General features: G+C 52.1%; 1 protein-coding gene across 8 annotated transcripts in view; it reads right to left on the reverse strand.

Moving 5' to 3' along the window:
- The window catches only part of CA12 (carbonic anhydrase 12), a 56,513-nt gene extending 37,217 nt beyond the window's left edge, over window positions 1-19,296 (reverse strand). For 3 of the 8 annotated variants that reach the window (XM_013059558.2, XM_004758751.3, XM_004758749.3), the window contains exons 1-2: window positions 18,896-19,291; window positions 13,669-13,689 (exon numbers count right to left, since the gene is read on the reverse strand). In XM_013059558.2, the coding sequence (XP_012915012.1) occupies window positions 13,669-13,689; window positions 18,896-18,980 (106 nt within the window). In that variant the 5' untranslated portion in view covers window positions 18,981-19,291. Of the gene's footprint in view, window positions 1-13,668; window positions 13,690-18,895 lie in introns of all 8 variants that reach the window. The other 5 variants (XM_004758750.3, XM_004758747.3, XM_013059559.2 and 2 more) reach the window with 4 other exon arrangements.
- Window positions 19,297-19,918: the final 622 nt, after the last annotated feature.

A 19,918-nucleotide genomic window follows, 5' to 3' on the forward strand; every position in this document is an offset into this window, starting at 1 on the left:
GATGTTCATGCCAAAATGTACAACCTGAATCTCATGAGAAACCCCTGGACAAACCCAAACTGAGGGACCTACAAGGAGCTTCAGGAACGTCACAGCATGAGAGGTCTAAAGAGATACCAAAAAGCATGGAATGAGTTATCTGGATTGACTTCTGCATCAGAAAAAGTACTGTCAAGGGTCATATCAAGATTCTTTCAGACTTGGTGTTGCTGTGTCCCCACTGGCACAGCCTTTATTCAGACCCACAGCTCATATCTGTGCCCCTCACGGGCCCTGTTTCTTTGGGCTTACCCCACAGCCCTCCCCTCTCCACGCTAATGCACACCACATTCGCACTTTACTTTGCTGAAAGGTCTTCAGTCGCTCCTCAAGGCTTTAAGAGTTATCCCAAGATCTGCAGTGCAGCCCTCAAGCCCGCTGTGATCTCACGTCCTCCAACCGTGGCTTTCCCCACTGCCACCTGTCAAAAATCTGAGGTCCGTGGGCAGGGAGTGGAGGGGGGCGGAGAGCTAAAATTTCACCCAAGCTAACAAGTTATGCTGCCACAGCTTCATTGCAAAGACACAAGACTCCTGAGTTGGAGAGAAAGGACAGTTTATTACTCACAGCAGTAGCGGAGCAACATTTGCGCCTGTTTGCCAAGCCCGGTTCCACAGGGCATCACGACGAGGGCTGGGTGACACCTGCACGTGCCAACTGCTCAGCATCATGGCCATGCAACTCCCCGTTTAGGAAATCCCAATCTTCTAGAGCGGCAATCGGCAAGCCCACCCAACTTTACTCCCAAGGGAGACCTTGTCTTTATCTTACTGGGCAGCAAACAAATCTGCCCTCTGCCCTGCAGGGAGATACCCCCTCTAGCCTATAAAATGATCTGCTATGTAAACATCCTTGAAATGATAGTCTGGAACCAAAGCCATCAGATGCACCTCTTCCCACAGACTTGCTGAAACACCAGAGACCCAGCAGTAAGAGTCTCCCATCACCACTCCTCCAACACTAGGCAGCCGACACCTGATTGTGTCTCTGTGCCATGTGCTCTCACTCCCTCTTCAGACCTCTGTGGTCCACCATGGAAAGCCCTGCTCTGCCCTAATTGCATCTGCCCATCCACAGTAACGTTCCCACAGACTCCTAGCCTAGCTCCTTTGTCTTTCAAGAATCAGCTCCTCAGGCAGGCCTGACAGCCACTCTCTCCCCCAAACGGAGGCCTTTCGTGCTCCCTTGGTGTCCACAGCACCAGTGCCTTGGTGTACCAGCACTTAATTTGCTCCACTGTAATTGCTGGCTCACACGGCTGCTGGGCCCTTGGCTGTCAACCCGTTGAAGGCCAGGGCTGTGTCATGCTTATCTCTAATCCCAGGACCAGCCCACCAAGAATAATAAGTTCAGGGCAGGTGGAAAGAATAAGTGAATTGGTGAATAAACCCTTCTTTTCAAGCCACCAGCGCTTTCTTCCTGTCACTTGAGGTCGAGGCAGATGTACAAACCGATGAAGCTGAAAAACTGGCCTGGATGAGGGGTGGGCAGGTATGGGGTTCATAAGCAACTTCCAGATTCTGGGGGAGGAAGCAGAAATGGGTTCATGGGGAGGCCCTCCCCATGTTGCCGCGTGGAGCACTTTGACCCGCCTTCTCCACTACACAGATGTGAGGCAGGGCCCCACCCAGGGTCTCCCTGAAACCGTAGCCCCAGCCAAGACCATCCAAACAGGGTGCTTCAGGCTGGGATGCTGAGTGTTCTATTTAGTGATCCAGTGATACAAACTGGATGCATCTTTCACAGGTCTGCGTCTATGCCAAGGACACTGTTTTTCTAAATATGTATTTAGGTGTCTTAGACAGGAATGTCGTTGTTCCACTTGTGATGGTATTTCAGACTTCAAGTCCGTATTCTCAACATTGTCATCTGGCCATGTCTAGAGACATTCTGGAGCCCTGGCTGGCAGGTGCTACTGGCACCTACGGGGTAGAGGCCAGAGATGAGGCTGTATATCCTGCCATGTGCAGGACAGCCCCCCACAACACAGAATTATCCTGCCCAGAATGTTCGTAGCGCGAAGGCTGAGGCAGCCTGGACTGGACGGACTATTGGGACTGCCTCATTTGGGCATAAGCAAGAAGGGCCAGACCATACAGCGTGGAGGTTTTTCTTGAAGGGACTGGGTGCTCTCACTGTGAATCATCCTGGGCCAGAAAGAGGAATAGAGGCCTGGAGACAGGGAAGAGGGAGCACACGAGGACTCTGGGCCAGGAGAGCAAGACTGGTGCCTACGTGATGGTGGGGGACCCATGGGCAAAGGAATGATCGTTGCCCTCAGGGAGTACTGTGCACAGACACATCTGTTGAAGATTTTTCTTTTAGACTGATTGTCATCCCAGGGTCCGAACTGAATTTTTTGCTCAATTCCAAGGCTTAATGAGTTTTTTTTGTTTTTTTTAAAGCTACCATGTAAGGAGCACTCACTAGGTGCCAGGCATCATTCTGTATCAGAGGTCGGCTGCCATGTTCTGGCAAAAGGCAAGATGGCCAGTATTTTATGATTTCTGAGCTGTACGGTTTCTGTCACTACTTGCCAGCCTTGCCTCATTTTGCCACAGCCTCGGAGGAACTGTGTGAATGGTGAGTATGGCTGCGTGCCCAGAAAATTTTATCTACAGAAACAGGCGGTAGGGGGTGCCCGCTTGGCTCAGTGGATGGCTAAGTGTCTGCCTTCGGCTCAGGTCATGATCCCAGGGTCCTGGGATCAGGTCGCACATCTGCTCAGTGGGGAGCCTACTTCTCCCTCTCCCCTGCTAGTGCGCTCTCTCTCTTTCTCTGTCAAATAAATAAATAGAGGAGATGACAGAGGCACCGAGGTCGGATGATACATGCCCAAAGTCACAGTGCCAGTAAGCAGCAAGGATGGCCTCCGACCCCAGCCCTTCACACTGGCCACTGTGGCGGCTCCCAAAGTGCCTTAGCGGGCACGGAGCCCGGGCAGTGACAGCAGTTACAGGCTGGTGAGTGGTGACCCACAGGTACGCCCTGGGTGTCTGTCCAGAGCCAGAGGGGAAGAACAGTGATGGAGGCATCTGTGACCTTGTCAGTATTCCCTGGGGACTCTGGAAATAATGAAGAAAAGGGATCTGATAAAAGACTCGAACTTTGTACCGTCACCCACAGGGGAACCTGAACTAAAGCGAAGGGTGACTGGCCTCTAAACCTGGACCCGATGTTGACTCAGTTCACTTCCCAGCTTTCACAAGGAGGAAGTGCTTTCCGATAGCTGACCTATTGCCCTCTTGCTGTTTTGCAAAGCTACTCCCCCAGTTTTCCTTTTTTAGTGAGAAAACTGGCTTTTGCATGGGTCTCTCTCACCTGAAATCCTTCTGCAGGCTACTTCCCATCTCCTCTCCCAAGAGGCACAAAGTACAACAGGAAGGTCATGGGCTCAGGAGCCGTCCAGCCAAGGTGCCCATCACAGCTCAGCCACCTACAAGCCGTGCGACCTCAGGCACATCTCCCAGTTGCCCTGAGCTTTGCTCACAGAAGGAAAGCGGCGGCCCCCACCTCCCCCATTCCCATGGTGAGGAATGCACGCTGTCCAGAAGTGATAGGCTCCCAAGACATGTTGGGCCCCACGTCCTTCTGAGCTAAATTGTCTCAATGCTTCATTTCTCTCTTGAGGGCTGTTTGCCAACCATTTAGAGCAAGTCCTCCCCTTCACCTCACCGGAAAACAGATCCAGGGTTCCCTGTGGTCTCCCTGTACTTGGAATGAGATATGCATGGTGATGCAGCATTGCTTTCTACCTGCTTTCATCTCGGAAACCCTATCACTCCAGATCAAGTGTTACCCTCTCCCTGGTGCCTTCCCTGACTCCCAGAGTCAAAAATAAACAGAGAGATAAACCGTTCTTCCACATTCACTCAACAAATGTTTCCTGAGCACCTTCCCTGGGCTGGGGTCTGTGCATCTGCCTGAGCAGCCCCTGGGCAGCTACATCCTTTTTCTGGATGACTCTCCCTGAAGCTGGGAAGGGCTCCTTGCTCACCCCCCTGTACCCAGCAGAGGCCCTGGAACACTGCCCTGCTTGCAGCGGGCTTATGCTCACAACAAAACAAAACAAAAAGGAAAACCGCCATTGAGAGAAAAACTTCTCCAGTGGTAACTGGACAAGTTGATCCTCACTGGGAAGCAAGCCCCTGGCTATTAATGGAAGAAGTATCTGTGTTTCGTACAGCGGTTATGTGCAAGAAGAATGTTAGGCTCCTACAGCGGAGTTTTCTCCAAGGTGTAACAAGTTTGCTGACCAGGCAGCTTTGCACACTCAGTGTGATTTGTACGCTCAGTCTCACTCAGGGATGGAAATTTCCCAACATCATCCTTACTGGCGGCAGCATCACCAAAAGGTTTGCCAACAGCCGGGGCGACTCTCGGGGAGCTGCCAGGAGGAAGGACTGAGGAGTCCCTTGGAGGTTTCACCCGAGGAGTACCTCTCCGAGCAGGGCGATAGAAACGCCCATGCCATAAGTCAGAAGCCAGCTGAGAGGCGAAGCCCAGTTCACAGGCTAGGGGATGGCCGTCGGCGTGTGTGCGAATGTAGACGTATCCCAGGATGCAGCCATGCACATGACTACGGATGCAGGCATGCATGTGTGCGAGTGTGTGTCTGTGTGTGAGTGACACACATGCCCTCCTTCCCCCAGCACCCAGAGCGGCAGAGCACAGCAGCCTGGCATTCAACATCCCTTCAGTCTTTGCAGGCTGCCCTCGTCCTGCAGCGGCCACACTCGCCCAGGGATGCTCCTTCTGCCCCCGCCGCCCAGCCCACTCGCTCTGACCCCCTTGTCTGACCAGCTCCACTGTGGTTCCTGCCAACTCCCATCCCGACTCCCACCACCACGTTTCTGTAGCTGCCCATCCTCTTCCAAAGAATCTGAGAAGGAAATAGATCCAGGGTTACCTCTAGAGGAACCCCAACCAGAGTAACATCCATGTGTTGCCAACAGTAACAATGGCTGGAATCTATTAATTTTTTTCTCCCTAGCAACCACACTGGTCTTTGATCTACATTTCCCATGAGAGTGGCACAAGGAACCGTATCCAATGTTTATTATCTGTGTCAAAAGGTATTAAGTCTATTGTGTTTTCTTAACCACTAAGCCTTTTGTCCCAATGAGGGAAAGAAAAACAAGTTAATTTGGCCTAATTTGTTCTTGGCAAATTCGATTATTTACTTTAAAAAAAGAAAAAAAAAAAACCCTCGCCTTTCCTCAATGGCATTTACACAGTGTCATGATGTGTAGTGTAGGGCGCACAACACCTGCTATGAAATAAGCATCTGCCGAATGACCAGGAAAGCACGTGCAATGGGACTCCAGAGACCCAGGTTCTGGTCCTGGCTCGGCCCCTCATCCTCTGTTTGGGCCACTGCGGAACCCTGAGTTTCCCTTGCCTCATTCATAAATAGGGCTGGGATTTGGCTGTGTCAGTTTCGGCCCCCTCCAACCCCACCCCCCATCCCAGGGTCACACCTAGGCAATTACGGCAGTCTGGATGCCAGTTGGAACAGACAGACACTCATCCACAAGCAGGCTGCATTGCGTCTACATTTCTATGAGGTGTCAACATTTCCAGCTGAATTACCAACAGGTCAAGACCCCCATTGCCCCTCCCTTGGTTCAGCACCCCCAAGCCCCTCTCCCACATCCCTCTGAACTCCCTCTGTCTAGCGTTTCACACTCCTTTCACTCTCCACCCTGCAGCCAACGTCCTCCTTCTAAAACGCTTATTTGATCCCCTCAGGTTTCGACTTAGAACATTCCAGCAGTCCCCAGCTGCCTCCAGAATGAGGCCCCCACCTCCTCAGCCGGCTCAGGAGCTCCTCTCGCTCTGGCCCCAGCCCCTCATGTCGAGTTCCTTGCTCGTTCCCAGAACATACCAGCCTAGGTGGTCACGGAACAATTTGTCCCTCAGCCCCCAGTACCCTTCCACGTCCTGCCCGTCTCCTGGCGAGCTTTCATCTGTCCTCCAGGTCTCAGCTTAGATATCCCCTCCTCTAGGAAGCTTTCTCTAGTGTTTCCCCAAACACAAGGTGGGGTCTCTTCCGTACCGCTTCTTTCTGTACTGGAAGGCCCTATCCAATTCATGGTGTCCTCCCAGATTCCCAGTCCCAGCATGACAGATGCCAGCCTCAGGCACCCTTTCTTCAGCATCTAGTCCAGTCCCCGGCCCTCAGGATTCATCAGTATGGTAGCATGAGTGTGAGCCCATTACCTTGGGCTAACTGAAAACTTGGATGGGCTTCTGTGTCTGTCTTTGAATAATAACAAATGGGGACAATTAACTATTTCACTAACATATCAATTTGTTATAGAAAATCTTTGAAACAACAGTATCCACAGAGGGCTGTGGAAAAAAAGAGTGGTAGAAAAAGAAGAGTATTACTCTTCTAAGGTCCCTTCTAGCTAAAAATTCCCCAAATCTATCTGTTATAACAATTTGGCTCAGGAGCAGGAACAATAATCTAGAACCTGGAAGGGTAATAGGAGAAAGGTTCTTTAGATCTCTGAGTCATAGGACAATAGACAGTTAATCAATTTGCCCTAGGGTTCCTGGTGGCCAAAACTAAAAGGCAAACACAGTCATTTGCATGACTGCCTCAGACTTGCTACAGAGTATCTTTGTTCTACAACCTTCAGTCACCTTTCCTCCCTTCCCCACTCCACTTGCAGGTTTCCCTTCTTCTAAGGGACCTTAGAGGAGTGATACTTTTTATCCTTTTACCACCAGGGAGCGGCTGCTGTATCACTGGCCAATGTCAGCGCTGCCTGCTTTAGGTAAATCTCACTTTCATCATAACCAAGGAGGCCTTCCGGAGCCAGCTGTCCCAGAAGGTGGGGGGACTGCATGAACCCTTTGCCCTGACTGCCCAGGTGTCCTTCCAAGATCCAGACGGGTCTCATCCAGTTTGCCCAGAAGTCACACGCTGATCTGGTCACAAGTTAATGATTGCAACACCGTTTAAAACGTTAAGAGGAGCTTAACAAACTGTGCAGGGCTAGACCAGCTCTGAGTCAACCTTTACAGACAGAAGGAAGTGCTGTCCTTGTATTTGTTCCTTCCTGGTTGGCATAAAATCCGGTGCTTGTCAGGGATTTAGGGAGCTTGCCTGGTCCTTAAAGAAGAACTTTTATTGAAACACACACATACACATATACAGAGCACCCAAATCACTTTGTTTATATACTTGTAATATTATTGAACACTACCAAAAAGTGTACATGAATTGAAAATTGGAAAAAGTTACAGTTGAAAATCAAATTTGTTTCCCCATCATTGCTATGTGCTGTGTTGGACACTGTACATACTGGCCGTTAGTCTTCGACCTCTTTGCTCTTACTGTTTTCACTATTTAATTGTGGAAATTAATCATTTCAGCTCCTTTCCTTGTGTTCTTGGCCTGTGACAGAGGGCTTCTCAGCGAGCATTCGTGGATCAACTACCCTATTTCATTGCTTCCAGACACCACTGATGATCTACCCCTATTTGAGATGCTAAAATATAGGGAAAAAATGTGTATCTGAGAATCAATGAATTATCGTCTTTGTCCATGGCCACCCGGTGTGGCCCCCGGAAGTCTGGCTGTGCTTCTGGGCTCCATAGTGATGCCTGCACCCTTCACCCCTATGGTGGCCACTGCACAGGAGGACAGCAGCAGAGCAGAAAAGAGGGCCCTCCCTCCCTCCCCAGGAAATTGCTGGAACAATCTCTGATCCATTCTCTTCTTTGTGGAAAACCAGACTTTCCAGTCCCTGCCTGGAGCCTCCTTCACACATCTGCTTTGAAGTCAAGCCTTTTTGGCTTAAATCTTCCTTTGGAGCTAGTTTACCCCAGAGCTCATCTCTCTACGTGCTGAGGATGGGTTGCCAAGGGCTTTCACCAGCTCCTGGAGGGCTGTGCTCTGCCCTCACCTGGATGCCCGGGGGGCACGAAGCAGAAGGGGCAAGTCTAAGCAAAGCCAGAGGCTGACAGGACCCGCTCCTTGCTCTGGTCAGCCCACTCTCACCCTGCAGTCCTAAGGCTTTACTCTGCCTCTGGTGGGTGAGGGCTCCTGCCTGGGGCTGGGCTTACTTAGCTCCAAATCCTAACAGTCCAACCTCTGATTTCTTCCCAGGTTCAGGGCCTCCACCCTGGCTCCATTAAGGATAAGCCGTGAGGCTCCCCGGGGGCTGGACTGAGAGGCTGAGGATGTCTCAGGGACTGGTCCCTAGAGGCCAGAAAGCACCAGGGAGATGAGGTCTGACTTCACCGTGGCCTGAAGGACATGGCTAGAAAGAACATCCTGGCCTGTAAGGAGTCTGTATTTTTTGCTTAATCCCTTTCTTACAAAGGAAATGTCCTATTTGTTCAGTAACCCCCTTGCTATTAAAAACTCAGGCAATTCAGCAAAGCATGAAGAAGCCAGCCCTTTCGAACACAGCTCACATTTGTCTGGGGCTACAGAGCTTACGAGGCATTTTCTCACATATTAGCTACTATAATCCCCCCACCCCCATGTGGCGGGGGGCAGAGGGGTGGAAAACGGTGATTAGCTGTATTACGTGCTTGCTCTGTGCCAAGCACCACCAGCTTCTTTCCCCACATTGTCTTACTTAATCCTCCCTACAGCGGCGGGTGCTTCTCAGGCTTGGACTGGGGCATCAGAAGCCCCTGGTGGGCTTGTGCAAAGAGACTGCAGGGTCGCCCAGCCCCAGCGTTTTTTTTGTTTGTGGTAGATCTGGGATGGGCCCAAGAATGCGCGTTTCTAACAAAATCAAACAAGGTGCCTTTGCGACTGCTAAAGGGCAGGAGTGAAGGGGTTGGGCTTTTCTCCCCAGCATCCCCCCCACCTGTTTCACTTCTAGTTCTTCGAGTTCGTTCGGGAAGGGCATCCCAGGCCCCGGGGACACTGAGGCTGCTGAGCCAAACTTCCATTTGGTAGGTGAAAACCCTGAAGTTCAGAGGGGAGTTTAGTTACGTTCCAACAGGTTAAGTCACTTTCCTAAGGCCATTCAGCCAGAAAGCAGCCTCGCAGATATTCATGGAGGTCTGCCTGGTTCTGGGCTCTGTGCACTCTCCAGTTCTGCCTCCCCTTACTCCCCTGCCTCTATACCTACCTCTAGGAACCAATCCTAGCTTCCCTGTTGTTTGAGCCTGCTGGGAAGGCCAGATGCGAACACTGAAATGCAGGCCAAGATGCCCCCAGAACACACAAACTTCAATTCTGCAGCTCGGAAGAGATGAGAAATAATTCTGAGTTGGTGGACCAACCATACCACACCACACCACACCACACCACATCCTAATAGAGCCTGGATGTCCCAACTTCAATTAGCAGTGACTGGAACTACAGCACAGATCACAAAAATGATAGTGGGTTGGATTGCTAGCCTTAGGGGAAATCCCCCAACACACAAGGATAGGGATTCAGCTCCCTCATATGAAAAACACGTTCTGGCCTTTCTTGCCTCTGTCCTCAGAGCTCTCTGTGCCTCTTCACATTCATCCTCAGGACAGCAGCTGGACTGGGGGAGAGCTCACAGGGGTGTTTGCCGTTGGCTGACCATCTCTACCTTGGGTAAAGCCGAGACCTGTTCTTTTTTTTTTTTTTTTTTTTTAATTTGACAGAGATCACAGGTAGGCAGAGAAGCAGGCAGAGAGAGAGAGAGGAGGAAGCAGGCTTCCCACTCAGCAGAGAGCCTGATGTGGGGCTTGATCCCAGGACCCTGGGATCATGACCTGAGCCGAAGGCAGAGGCTTTAACCCACTGAGCCACCCAGGCAACCCCAAGAACTATTCTTAATGAAATCAGCCTTTTAGTTGCACGTGCCCTCTCACTGCTGTCTCAAGTTCACCCTTGAGCTCCAAGTCTGCCTTCTGAACTGCATTTGGGTGTGAGGCCACGCGGCACCTTTATCCCGACTACAGAATAGAAAGTTGAGAGATTTCCCCCCCCCCCACCACCACCAGCCTCCCTCCACGTTTCGCATCTAGTTCTTAGGGTTTGGGAAGGATGTCACGTGCCAGGGAAAGTTTGTGGCAACCTAATATTCCAGCAGATTTGGGACAGAACGTGGGTGGAGGCGGGAGCCTGGAGAACCAGAGGGGTTTGGCTCCATGAAGGATCCCTTCCTGATTCTCAAAGGAAATCCTTTAAGACCGGGAATCTCTGGTCTGGGATGAAGGAGAGAGAGCAGCACAAGGAACGCAGTGGCAGTGCCTGGGTCCTGCGGAGTCCTGCCGGAGCCCAGGACCTTGCCACCACAGCAGAGAAGCTGGGCAGGAGGGCCTGTGAGGGGCTGCAGCCCACTGTCTGGCATCCCCAGGCCAAGCCACCATCATTCCTGAGTTCCCTGCGGGGGGATGGAAGGGCTGGCCCCAAGGGGTACCTATCATGCAGGTAGGGCCCTGGACTCCAGGAGAGGTGGACGTCTCCAGAAGGAGGGCCTGGCTTCCCTGTTCCCCATCCATCCCCTCTTCTTCGAAGGCTTATCTTATTCCTCCCAGATCTCTAGAGACAGTGACATCTGCTTCTGAGTGAGCTCACATCTGGGGAGCCCCAACGCAACGTCTGGTGTGCTCAGGATTGGAGCACGGGGCCCACTCTCTGCTCACATGACATGCCCTTAGGTCCTTAATGCCAACACAGTCATTCTTTTTGGTTGCTCTGTTGTTTTGAACACACTAGGGTTTTTTTTGGGTTTTTTTTAGGGTTTTTTTTTTTTTTTTGGTTTTTGTGGGGAAGGGCCAAAAAACCTTCCAGGGTAAGGATGACTCTCCCTGCCAGCTGGAATTTGTTAACTCTTTTATTGACTACAACAGACATACCCAACAGTGTGTCATCAGTGAACAGTGAACAGCTTGATGACTTCTCACCACCTGAACACAGCCCCCACACCAAGGAACAAAACATAGCCCGCACCCACCTTGTACCTCCTTCCCGTCACCCCCACCGCAGGAGGGCACCTGCGACCTTGACTTCTAACAGCAGAGATTTCACTTCGGCAAGCTGGAGTTGATCATTTGCTCACAGGGCAACCTGACTTGCCACTGCCCCCCGGTTCAGGGTGGAGGAGCTGCTGGGGCCCAGCAGGACTGATTTGGGACTGGTTCCCAGTGGGGATGGCCTGCTCAGCAATTCTAAACCCAGGACACAGTTACCTGCTGCTTCAGCCACCCCAGAGAGGTGCACAGGGGCAGGGTGGGCCCCAGCTTGACCACCAGAAGGTCCTCCCGTCTCCAGGCAGGCCATCCAGGAAGTCAGCCTGGTGACTTTGTGGAGGGGAAACGGGAGTAGGGTTCTCTTTCCATGTGCTTCTGGAAGTCCTACCCTGTGTTCCAAGCCATGGGAGGCCTCTGGATCAGGATGACTCAGCAGCATCTACGTGCAAAGTAGCTGAGGTCTGCACCCTGGGAAAGCCAGCACGTGACATCTGGCTCGACTCGCCAGTGCCGCCCTCAGGGCTTGGAACCCGTTTCCCCCCCAACACCTATGCCAGGCCGTCTGTTTCCCTGTATGACTCTGAGCACCGGTGCCGGCTGCCAGCCTGGACCTGTCTGCCTCCACCTCCCTGGCCTCCCTGCGTCTGACCTCCTTCACCCAGCCCCCCCGAGGGCTGACCCCACATCACGTGCATTCAGTGCACTCCACAAAAGCCAGATTTTCTCTGCACTCCGCCTATGCATGTCCCACACCATTAGACTCTGCCCTCTGCTTCCTCAGCACGGCTCCGGTGGTGCAGGGGATGTGGGAGGGAGGGCCGGCCAGAGTGAGCGGTCAGAAAGCAATGCTTCTGCGCTGCTCCTGTCACCCCCCAGCATGGTCCAGACTCTGCTGAGTCTTCCTGAGGCAAGTATTGGTCCTGCCTCTCCTTCCGTCTGCCTGCCATCCCCAAGCTGGATGGGAAGACATCAAATAGGAACTGTGCAAAGGCCAGAGCTCTTCCTGTCCCCCATCCTTCCCACTCCATTCCTCTCTGCCACGTGACTCTCCCTAAAACACAGATGACTCCCTGCGCTGCCCCTTCATCTCTGGGACAAAATGGGAAGGGTCCAGCCTGCCCCTGCCCATGTCTTCTCCTGTTCGACCCAACGTCTCTTTCTGACCTTAGAGTTAATCGCTTCCCTAGAACATTTTCTGTGGATGTTGCCCCACATCCCCCAAATACCATCTTGTTTCTTGCCTCAGCTCATGGGATCCATCATCATCTTGGCCATCAGCACTTCCTTCCTACCCCCACTGAACCCTCTCCATCCTCCAAGGTCCAGAGGAAAGCCCTCCCCCTCCAGGAAGCCCTCCTTGGCCATCCAGCCCGAGCACTCTCTTTCCTCGGAACCAGCAGAGCACTGAACCTTTATACCCTACCTGCCATTTTCAGCTTTGAACCGGGAGCTGCAAGTTCTTCCACTACAGAGCACAGCCCCTCTCATCACCCACCCACGTAGCGGCATTTCTTGCACAAGTAAGTACGTAAGGGATATTAGTAATGATGGAGCCATGCAACACCGGAGCCGAGGAGACCTTGGCCTGTAGGTGGTTGGTGAATTAGCGCAGTGAATTTTCTGTGCCTCCCGGGCTAATAAACAGCCAAAGCTTAGCTTTTGAAAATCTAAGTCAGACCTTTCTGTGGATTCTGCTTCTGCTGGGATCAACTCCTCTGCTGGTCATCCCTCCTCCTGTGTCAAGGAGGCCAGTTCCAGCCTCCTCTTTCTGGAACAGTCTATCTTGCCCAGTGCTCCTGACTGCCCCTCACAAGACATGAATGTCCTTGCACTTGTCCGTGCACCTGGGGCACCACCTCCCATTCCCACACCAGTTGATGACCAGGTTCCCAGTTCATTTCACACACCAGCTGAACTGATTGCAATCTGCTTATTTTGCTGGTCTGCCCGAGATGTCAAATGTCGTTCTTGACCCAATCCCCCCAAACCCCACTGCATACGTGATGTCCCAGTAAGGATGGGCCCGCACCACCTCGGAACTCCACGTACTGACGAACATGGCAGCAAGACGTTAATTCTAGACACGCGGACAGCTGAAATTCTGAGCCAAACTTCCAGAAAGGAGCCCTTTATTCTTTGTTTATTGTAGAATAAATGTCCTATGGAGGAGAAGGTCTCTGTCCCACCCAACGCCCCTGCAATCTGGAGTAACCTAGGCACAGTCACCTGGGAGGTTTGGTAGAAATCCTTGCAGGACTCTGGAAAGCCGAACGCTAGGATTCACAGTTTGAATGCACAGGGCAGGCTCCTGTGCTTGGAGAAAGAACCACACACAGCCTGTGCAAACAGTTCTTTAGAGAAGCCTTCTTATTCTGTTCATGATATCAGAGTCACTATTCTCGACCTCCGCGATAACCTCCGCAGATCACAGCATTTTGGGCTTTTTCATTAAATACAACGGTCTCCTCCAAAAAGTATCTAAGGGGACGCCTGGCTGGCGCAGTTGGTGAAGGGTGCGACTCTCGATTTCGACTCAGGTCATGATCTCAGGGTCATGAGATCGAACCCCATGTCAGGCACGTGCTCTATGCAGAGTCTGCTTGAGATTCTCTTTCTCTCTGCCCCTCCCCCGCCCCGCTCGGGCTCTCTAAATCAATCTTTAAAAAAAAAAAAAAAAAAGTATTTAAGATCTCTACTTACCAAAATAGCTCCACTTGGATCCTGCAAAGAACAAAACAAAATAAAGTAAGTACCACAGAGCTTGAGCCAGCGAGAGAAAACGCTATAGATTGGATTTTGAAATGTGTGCGGCTGGAAAGGAGGCGGATGCCCAGATGGCAGACTTTGTCAGAGTCTGCATCAGATCAGCTGCTTCCCAGAGCCGCTGCACACCAGAGGGGGGCACGGGGCAGTGACTGGGAGCCGGGACTCGCGAGTGAAGGAGGGGGCTTCTTGATTAGAAGCCTTTCAGATCCTAGAGAAGCCAAATTTTATCTTCTGAATATGTGTTTAAAAAAAAAAACTCACAAGTTGCAAAACCCAAAAACTCCCAAAGGGTACACAGTAAAAGCTCTTCCTCCCACTCAATCTCCCTGCTTCCAGAAGAGAGAGCCAGTTTTATGAGCTGCTGGGAGCATTTTCACAGTGTGACTACTCACACGTACGTAATCACATTTTTTCTGCCCATTTCTGCACACAGATGTCAGCATACTGGAAACACTGTTAAGCCTCTTGCTTTCTCCCACCAAACAAACACACCCTGGAGAGCCATTCACATCAGTCCGTAAAGAGGAGAAAACTTTCCTCCAAAGGAAAAGTTTTTCTTTGAGGAAGCTGCCACCCTCCCCCGAGTTAGAATTCCAGGGGTGGAGAGAATGCGTAGGAGAGGCTCTGCCAGGAATATCACGGAAGTCACCTACCACCTCCCACTGCACACCCTTCACGCACACAAGTCCCCCGTTCCTACATCCAAACATACTTAGGAAAAAAAAAATGTTGCAGGTTGCATGCTTGGTACCCTGCCTGAAACCTCCCTCTTCACCTCACAGAGACCCTGAGACTCAGGGTGTCTCAGAGGACACACCCAGCGAGAGGGACTCTTCAAATTCCGAATGCCTCTCCTGGCTTCTCATGGCACCACGATGCCTGGACCACAGGGTACAGTCAGAAGTGGAAGGTTCTCACCTCCCCTTTCTCTCCTGGGAACTGATTTGCAGGAAAAACCTAACTGACCAGCAACCTTCAACCTTAACCACAACTGAGCATTTCCTATTCGAGTCAATGGTGATTTTTAAAAGCGAAAAGAGGATTTTGCTGCTTTCGCAAAGCTAGTTTAATCTCATGGTTTTCTGTAGTTCTGGTTCCTTTCTTTGCCTCCGTGCTTTTAATTAATTTTGTTTTTAATTTTCAAAATGGTAATTTTGAAAATGGTAATAGCCAGTTACACTTGGACATGGTTTAAAGCATCAGATGGTTCTACAAGGCTTTTTAATAAAGCAGTCCCCTGGAACCCCTCGCTAGTTTCCTGGTCCCTAGGGCACCTTGAAGCTTTTTTCAATTTGGACAGTATCTCCAGATCCCAATAAAACAGGCCTGTATGGTTCTTCCCTGATTTGTGTAGGTTGAGGTATTACTGACCTCCTCCCCAGAAGAGAAGCAGCGAGGTCCCCAAGGGGCCACCTACAGCCATCACCTTGCTTTATCCATAAGCAAATGAAAGTCCCCTGCCATGCAGTGGAAGACCAGTGTCTGCTAAGAAGTGTCTCTGCACATTTGCCAGGCCCTCCAGTAAACTCGGGAACTCTCTGAGTCTCCTTCTCCATCTTTCGGGTAGTGCAAGGAGTGAGGAGGCTGGTGTTCAAACACCTTTGAATATCTGGTGAGTACTTCCAGACCTCTTCCTCACAAAAATGCCCACAGGCTTGGACACACAAAATTTCATGTATGATTAATTTCAAGAGGTCCATAGAACCCCCTAAAACCTGCTATGCACCCCAGGAGAGTTAAGAGTCCCAAGATTAACCGGAATTAGCAATTAGATGAAGACAGGCAGAACCAAACCCCCCAGGGAATGAACTGCCAGCCCGTTGGCTGAAACGACCCTGAAAAGGAACAAGGAAGGCATTGCCTTGGAACCAAGCTCCAACCTCTTTTCTGAATCTCTCCAGGCATTTTTGTCTGAAAATGTTCTGGATTTCAGAACTAGTTCTGGAATTCAGAGCTAGAAGAATCCAGGCCATTGCCACTTAGCTGGGCAGAGCACTTGGAAGCTCAGCACACAAACATTCACAAGTAATCCGGGAGTCCGTCCTCACGGCCACCAAAAACATGACTGCTGCCTCCCAGCCGTCCGGCCTGGGCCAGGAGTTTAACGGCACCTGCCCCCGAATCAAATCATCGCCTTTACTATTCCACCTCTTCCGAGCTCTCCCTACCAAAGCTTGCTACGCCGTCTCCCCTGTCAGTCTTGGCTCATCCTCAGGTGTGGCATCCAGGTGATACTGCAGGAAGCTCGGGGACCAGGCCACAGAGTGGACATCGGGGACTGAGACCTCCAGTGGTGACACAGGACCGGGGACGCATTCTTTAAAAGTTGCAGCATCCGGTGTAAACTTTCCTGCCTTCCTCTCTCTGAGCAAGCCCACCTGGTCCTCAGGCCTTGGTGCTTTGGGTATAAATGACAGTGTCTGGAAGGACTCGGGAGCGGGAGGCTGGAGAGAAGCAGCTCTGTCCAAGGAAGGCGGGGGGAGGGGGGGGTCCATCAGATGAAGGTCAGGACCCAGCCTGGTCTCTCTTCAGCTCAGAACTGACCGGAGGAAGACTCCCTAAGGGATATGCATATGCACACGTGTTTGTTTTATTTGGAAATAGCACCTCACGGTTCCCGCCTCCTGTTTAGGGCAGGAGTCCTGACCACATGCAGGAGGCAGGCCAGGCCAAGGCCCCTGCAGCTACACCTTGGAGGCTTCCTGAGGGAACAGGCTTTGCCAGGAGGGACATTTTGTCTCTTCTGTGTGGGAGACCTGGGAGGCCAAGCATGATGCCTGTTAGAACCTGCAGGCCTACTCTGTACCGGGCAGGGAGAAGGTCTGAGTGCTCACCTAGGAAGTGGGACAGACAAGGATCCAGGCCAGGGGTTCAGGGCCCTGCCTGCTTCCTGCTCTGGATGCTAGAACCTTCTCTGAGGAACCGTCACGGGGGCAGCCAGAAACTGCCCAGCTCTCCAACCAGGTTGAGGCAGAGCAGGCTCCACAGAAATCACTGAAATGTTTCCCACAGCAACTAAGCATTCCAGGGTTTTCTCCAGAAGACATGTGACCTCACCTTCTTTTGCTCCCTCCTCCCCACTCCAGTCATTTTTTTCACACATTCCCCGGTGCCAAATGTTGGGAGTTTAAATGCTCGGGGAGGGCAGACTACACTTTGGCCTCATTACCTAGCTTAACCCCCTCCACTCCCCACCTTGGGTTAATACTGACACGCTACATCTCGGTGACCTTTGCTTTGACCTTGTCCCCTGAGGCAGTTAAGCAGCCAAGAAAACTCCAGGAGGAATAACAGAATAAAAACGGTGTTCTTAGAACCTGGGGGTAGGCAGGCTGGCTACTCAGTGTGGGGTGAAAGTGGCTTTTTGCCTGCAAGGTCCCCCATCCCAACTTGGAGAATGGGGAGAGTGGGAAGGCAAAGGAGGGGCGGGAATGAGAAAGGGCAGGAGCAAGGGCAGGGGCTAGGGAGAGAGGGAGGAGAGGGAGGGAATGACAAGGCAGGGGAAGAGAGGGAAGGGGGGAGGAGCTGCCCCAGAGTGAAGGCAGTAACAGGCCTTCTGGAAAGAGCCAATGAACGGCTGTTTCTCGCCTGTCTCTGAGCACCTTGGAACTCCAAGAGAGATTTCCAGCAGAACTTCAGCTCCCTGTGCAGCTTTCTCAAAAGAGGAATATATGTCAAAGTCTACAGTTTTAAAAATTAATTTCCACTTTCATATAACCACTTTCTCCCACCAAAAAAAATTTTTTTTTTTTTTTTTTTTTTAAATAGGCTCCATGCCCAGCATGGAGCCCAGCATGGAGCCGAGCATAAGGTTTGAACTCATGATCCTGAAATCAAGACCTGAGCTAAGATCAAGAGTCTGGTGCTTAACAAACTGAGCCACTCAGGTGTCCCCCAACCCTCTCTTTCTCCCAGACCAGACAAGGGAAATAATATCAACCAAATCTTGCCAGCCAGTGGATTTAAGTTGAATTAAGAGTAATGCCAACACTGCGACAGGCCAGCTCCCCCGCCTCCCTCCCACCCAGCCTCCTTGACACAGTGACCTCCAGCAGAGAAAGAGGCTCTGAGTTTTCATGCTACAGAGCAGGATCAATTTCCCACACCACGTGTCCGGCAAGGGCAGATCCATTTCCAGCCATCACAGTCACTTTCAGCCGTCCTACAAATGTTTCAGCCTAACCTCAGCCCAGGACCTCCACTCAGGAATGGTAGAACCTACAAATGTCCTCACAACTTGAAACAAACTCCATCAAGGGCAGGAGCTACCATTAGTTACCCGGGAAGTTTCCACAAAAGTCAGGAAGTTTCCACAAAAGTCACTACCTACTCCCAGAAAAGTGCTCCCCCAGCAGTTGGAGAGGCAGGCAAAAGCTTGGCATCCTCTTATTGCTCCTAAGGATTAACTAACCCTGACCTTGGCCACGCACCCAAACTCACAGGAATTAACTAACCTTGACCTTGGCCATGCACCCAAACTCACTGCCATGACCGGAGCCTCCGGTTCAGGTCCCCACACCTCCTCCTGCCATCCCGTTGGGCACCCTCAGCCTCCAGCCTGTCAGGGTTAAGAGCCCTAATTACACTCAGAAGTGAGGTGTGTATGCTCTTCTGAGTGCACACACACTCACGGTCAAGATAGTAGAACCCTTCTGGAGAAAAACAATGATTAAGAATGGGATGCATCATCCCCTTGACTTGGAGGTAAAAATGGTAAAGAAAAGCATCCACCACTGTGGGAAGGTGCTGCAGCTGGGGCCCGGCAAAGCCTTGGGGCTAATCAGGCGGCTCCGACGCCACATTCACTCCTCGACCACCTGCACATGGATCGTGGATGGGGCACATTTTAAATCTTGGTTCCCTTTCTCTTCCTCTTTAGCAAGCTCCCCACCACCCCTCCAGACCTGGGGAGAGCTCCAAGAATGCACGAGCATGCTTTCATCCCAAGACAACGTGCTTCCGCCCACTGCAACAGGTCGTGCCCGCCTAAGGAAAACAAATTTTCCAAAAACGCCTTTTCCAATTTGTCCAAAAATACGCCCCTGGAGAGTACGCTTCCCCGAAATGATTCTGCGTTTGCTTTAGTGAGCCCCGCAGGCAGTCCTCCAGCCAGGTATGGCTGCGCGCTCGGGACCGAGGGAGGAGGAGGCGGACACTTTACCGTGGAGCGGGGCCGGGGCTGCCGGCTGTTCCAGTAAGCAGAGGAGCAGGAGGACGGCGGCGGCGGCGTGCAGGCTGCGGGACATCGCGCGTGGCGGGGCAGGGCAGGGGCCGGGCCGGGGTCAGGGCCAGCGCGCAGCCGGGGTTCCCGCTGCGTCTGTTCCCGCGCTGGGGACCTTATGCGCAGCCCCGCAGTGCGAGCGCGTCTGCTCTGTGGGCGCCAGGCGCCGCGCGGGCCGCTTTTATAGAGCTACTCAGCCCTAAACACATGATGTCACCGTGTGCGGGGGGCGGGAGGGGTGGGTGGAGAACGCCCTGCCCGCAGCAGGTCCCGAGCCCCGGTTGCGAGGTGAGTTGCAGCCTGACTTCAGCCGCCCTCCGCGGGACCGCGCTCACCTGGGAACCCGGGTCTCTCCGTGGGAGCGGCGGGCAGGGCTGGGGGAGCCGCCTATCCTGCCCGCCCCACCCCAGGAAGGGTGCGTCCTGGCTCCCGGGGTCGCTGCCTTGGTCTGTCGCAGCCCTTACTGACAAGCCCCCTAAGTAAAATGCCACGTGGAAAAGAACCTCCTTCAGATTCCCCACCCCAGTCGTGTGCCAGGCCCACGTTAGGGACTGGATAGGAGAGCAGAGAGGGTGCGTTCCAGCTCAAACTCTGCAGATGGTACAGTGCAGCCTGATAAGGTCTTGCATTTTCCTTTGGACACAAAGAAATTCATTTAGAATAGGTAAATAGCACAGCGCGGGTGCGCGGTGAACAGCTTTCCGAAGCAATTAGACTGACCCTAGTAACACATAAGTGGCTTCACAATATCGGTCCGTTCTCTAGGAAGCTGGGGGAGGGGGAGCCCTTCTGCGGGTTAGCAGTGGAAGAAAAAGACCTGTTTATTGAGTACCTAGGATATGTCAGGCACTGTGCTAGGCGTTTTGCATTGGGGTCTGGGTTCGGCTTCCAGTGCATATTATCATCACCTGTTGCTCATTTCTGCCCGGTTTTCACACATTTGTGTATTAAGTATACGGAGCA

This window comes from Mustela putorius, unplaced genomic scaffold (assembly GCF_011764305.1).
Source record: "Mustela putorius furo isolate JIRA1106 unplaced genomic scaffold, ASM1176430v1.1 tig00003896_pilon_pilon_pilon, whole genome shotgun sequence".
NCBI lineage: Eukaryota > Metazoa > Chordata > Mammalia > Carnivora > Mustelidae > Mustela > Mustela putorius.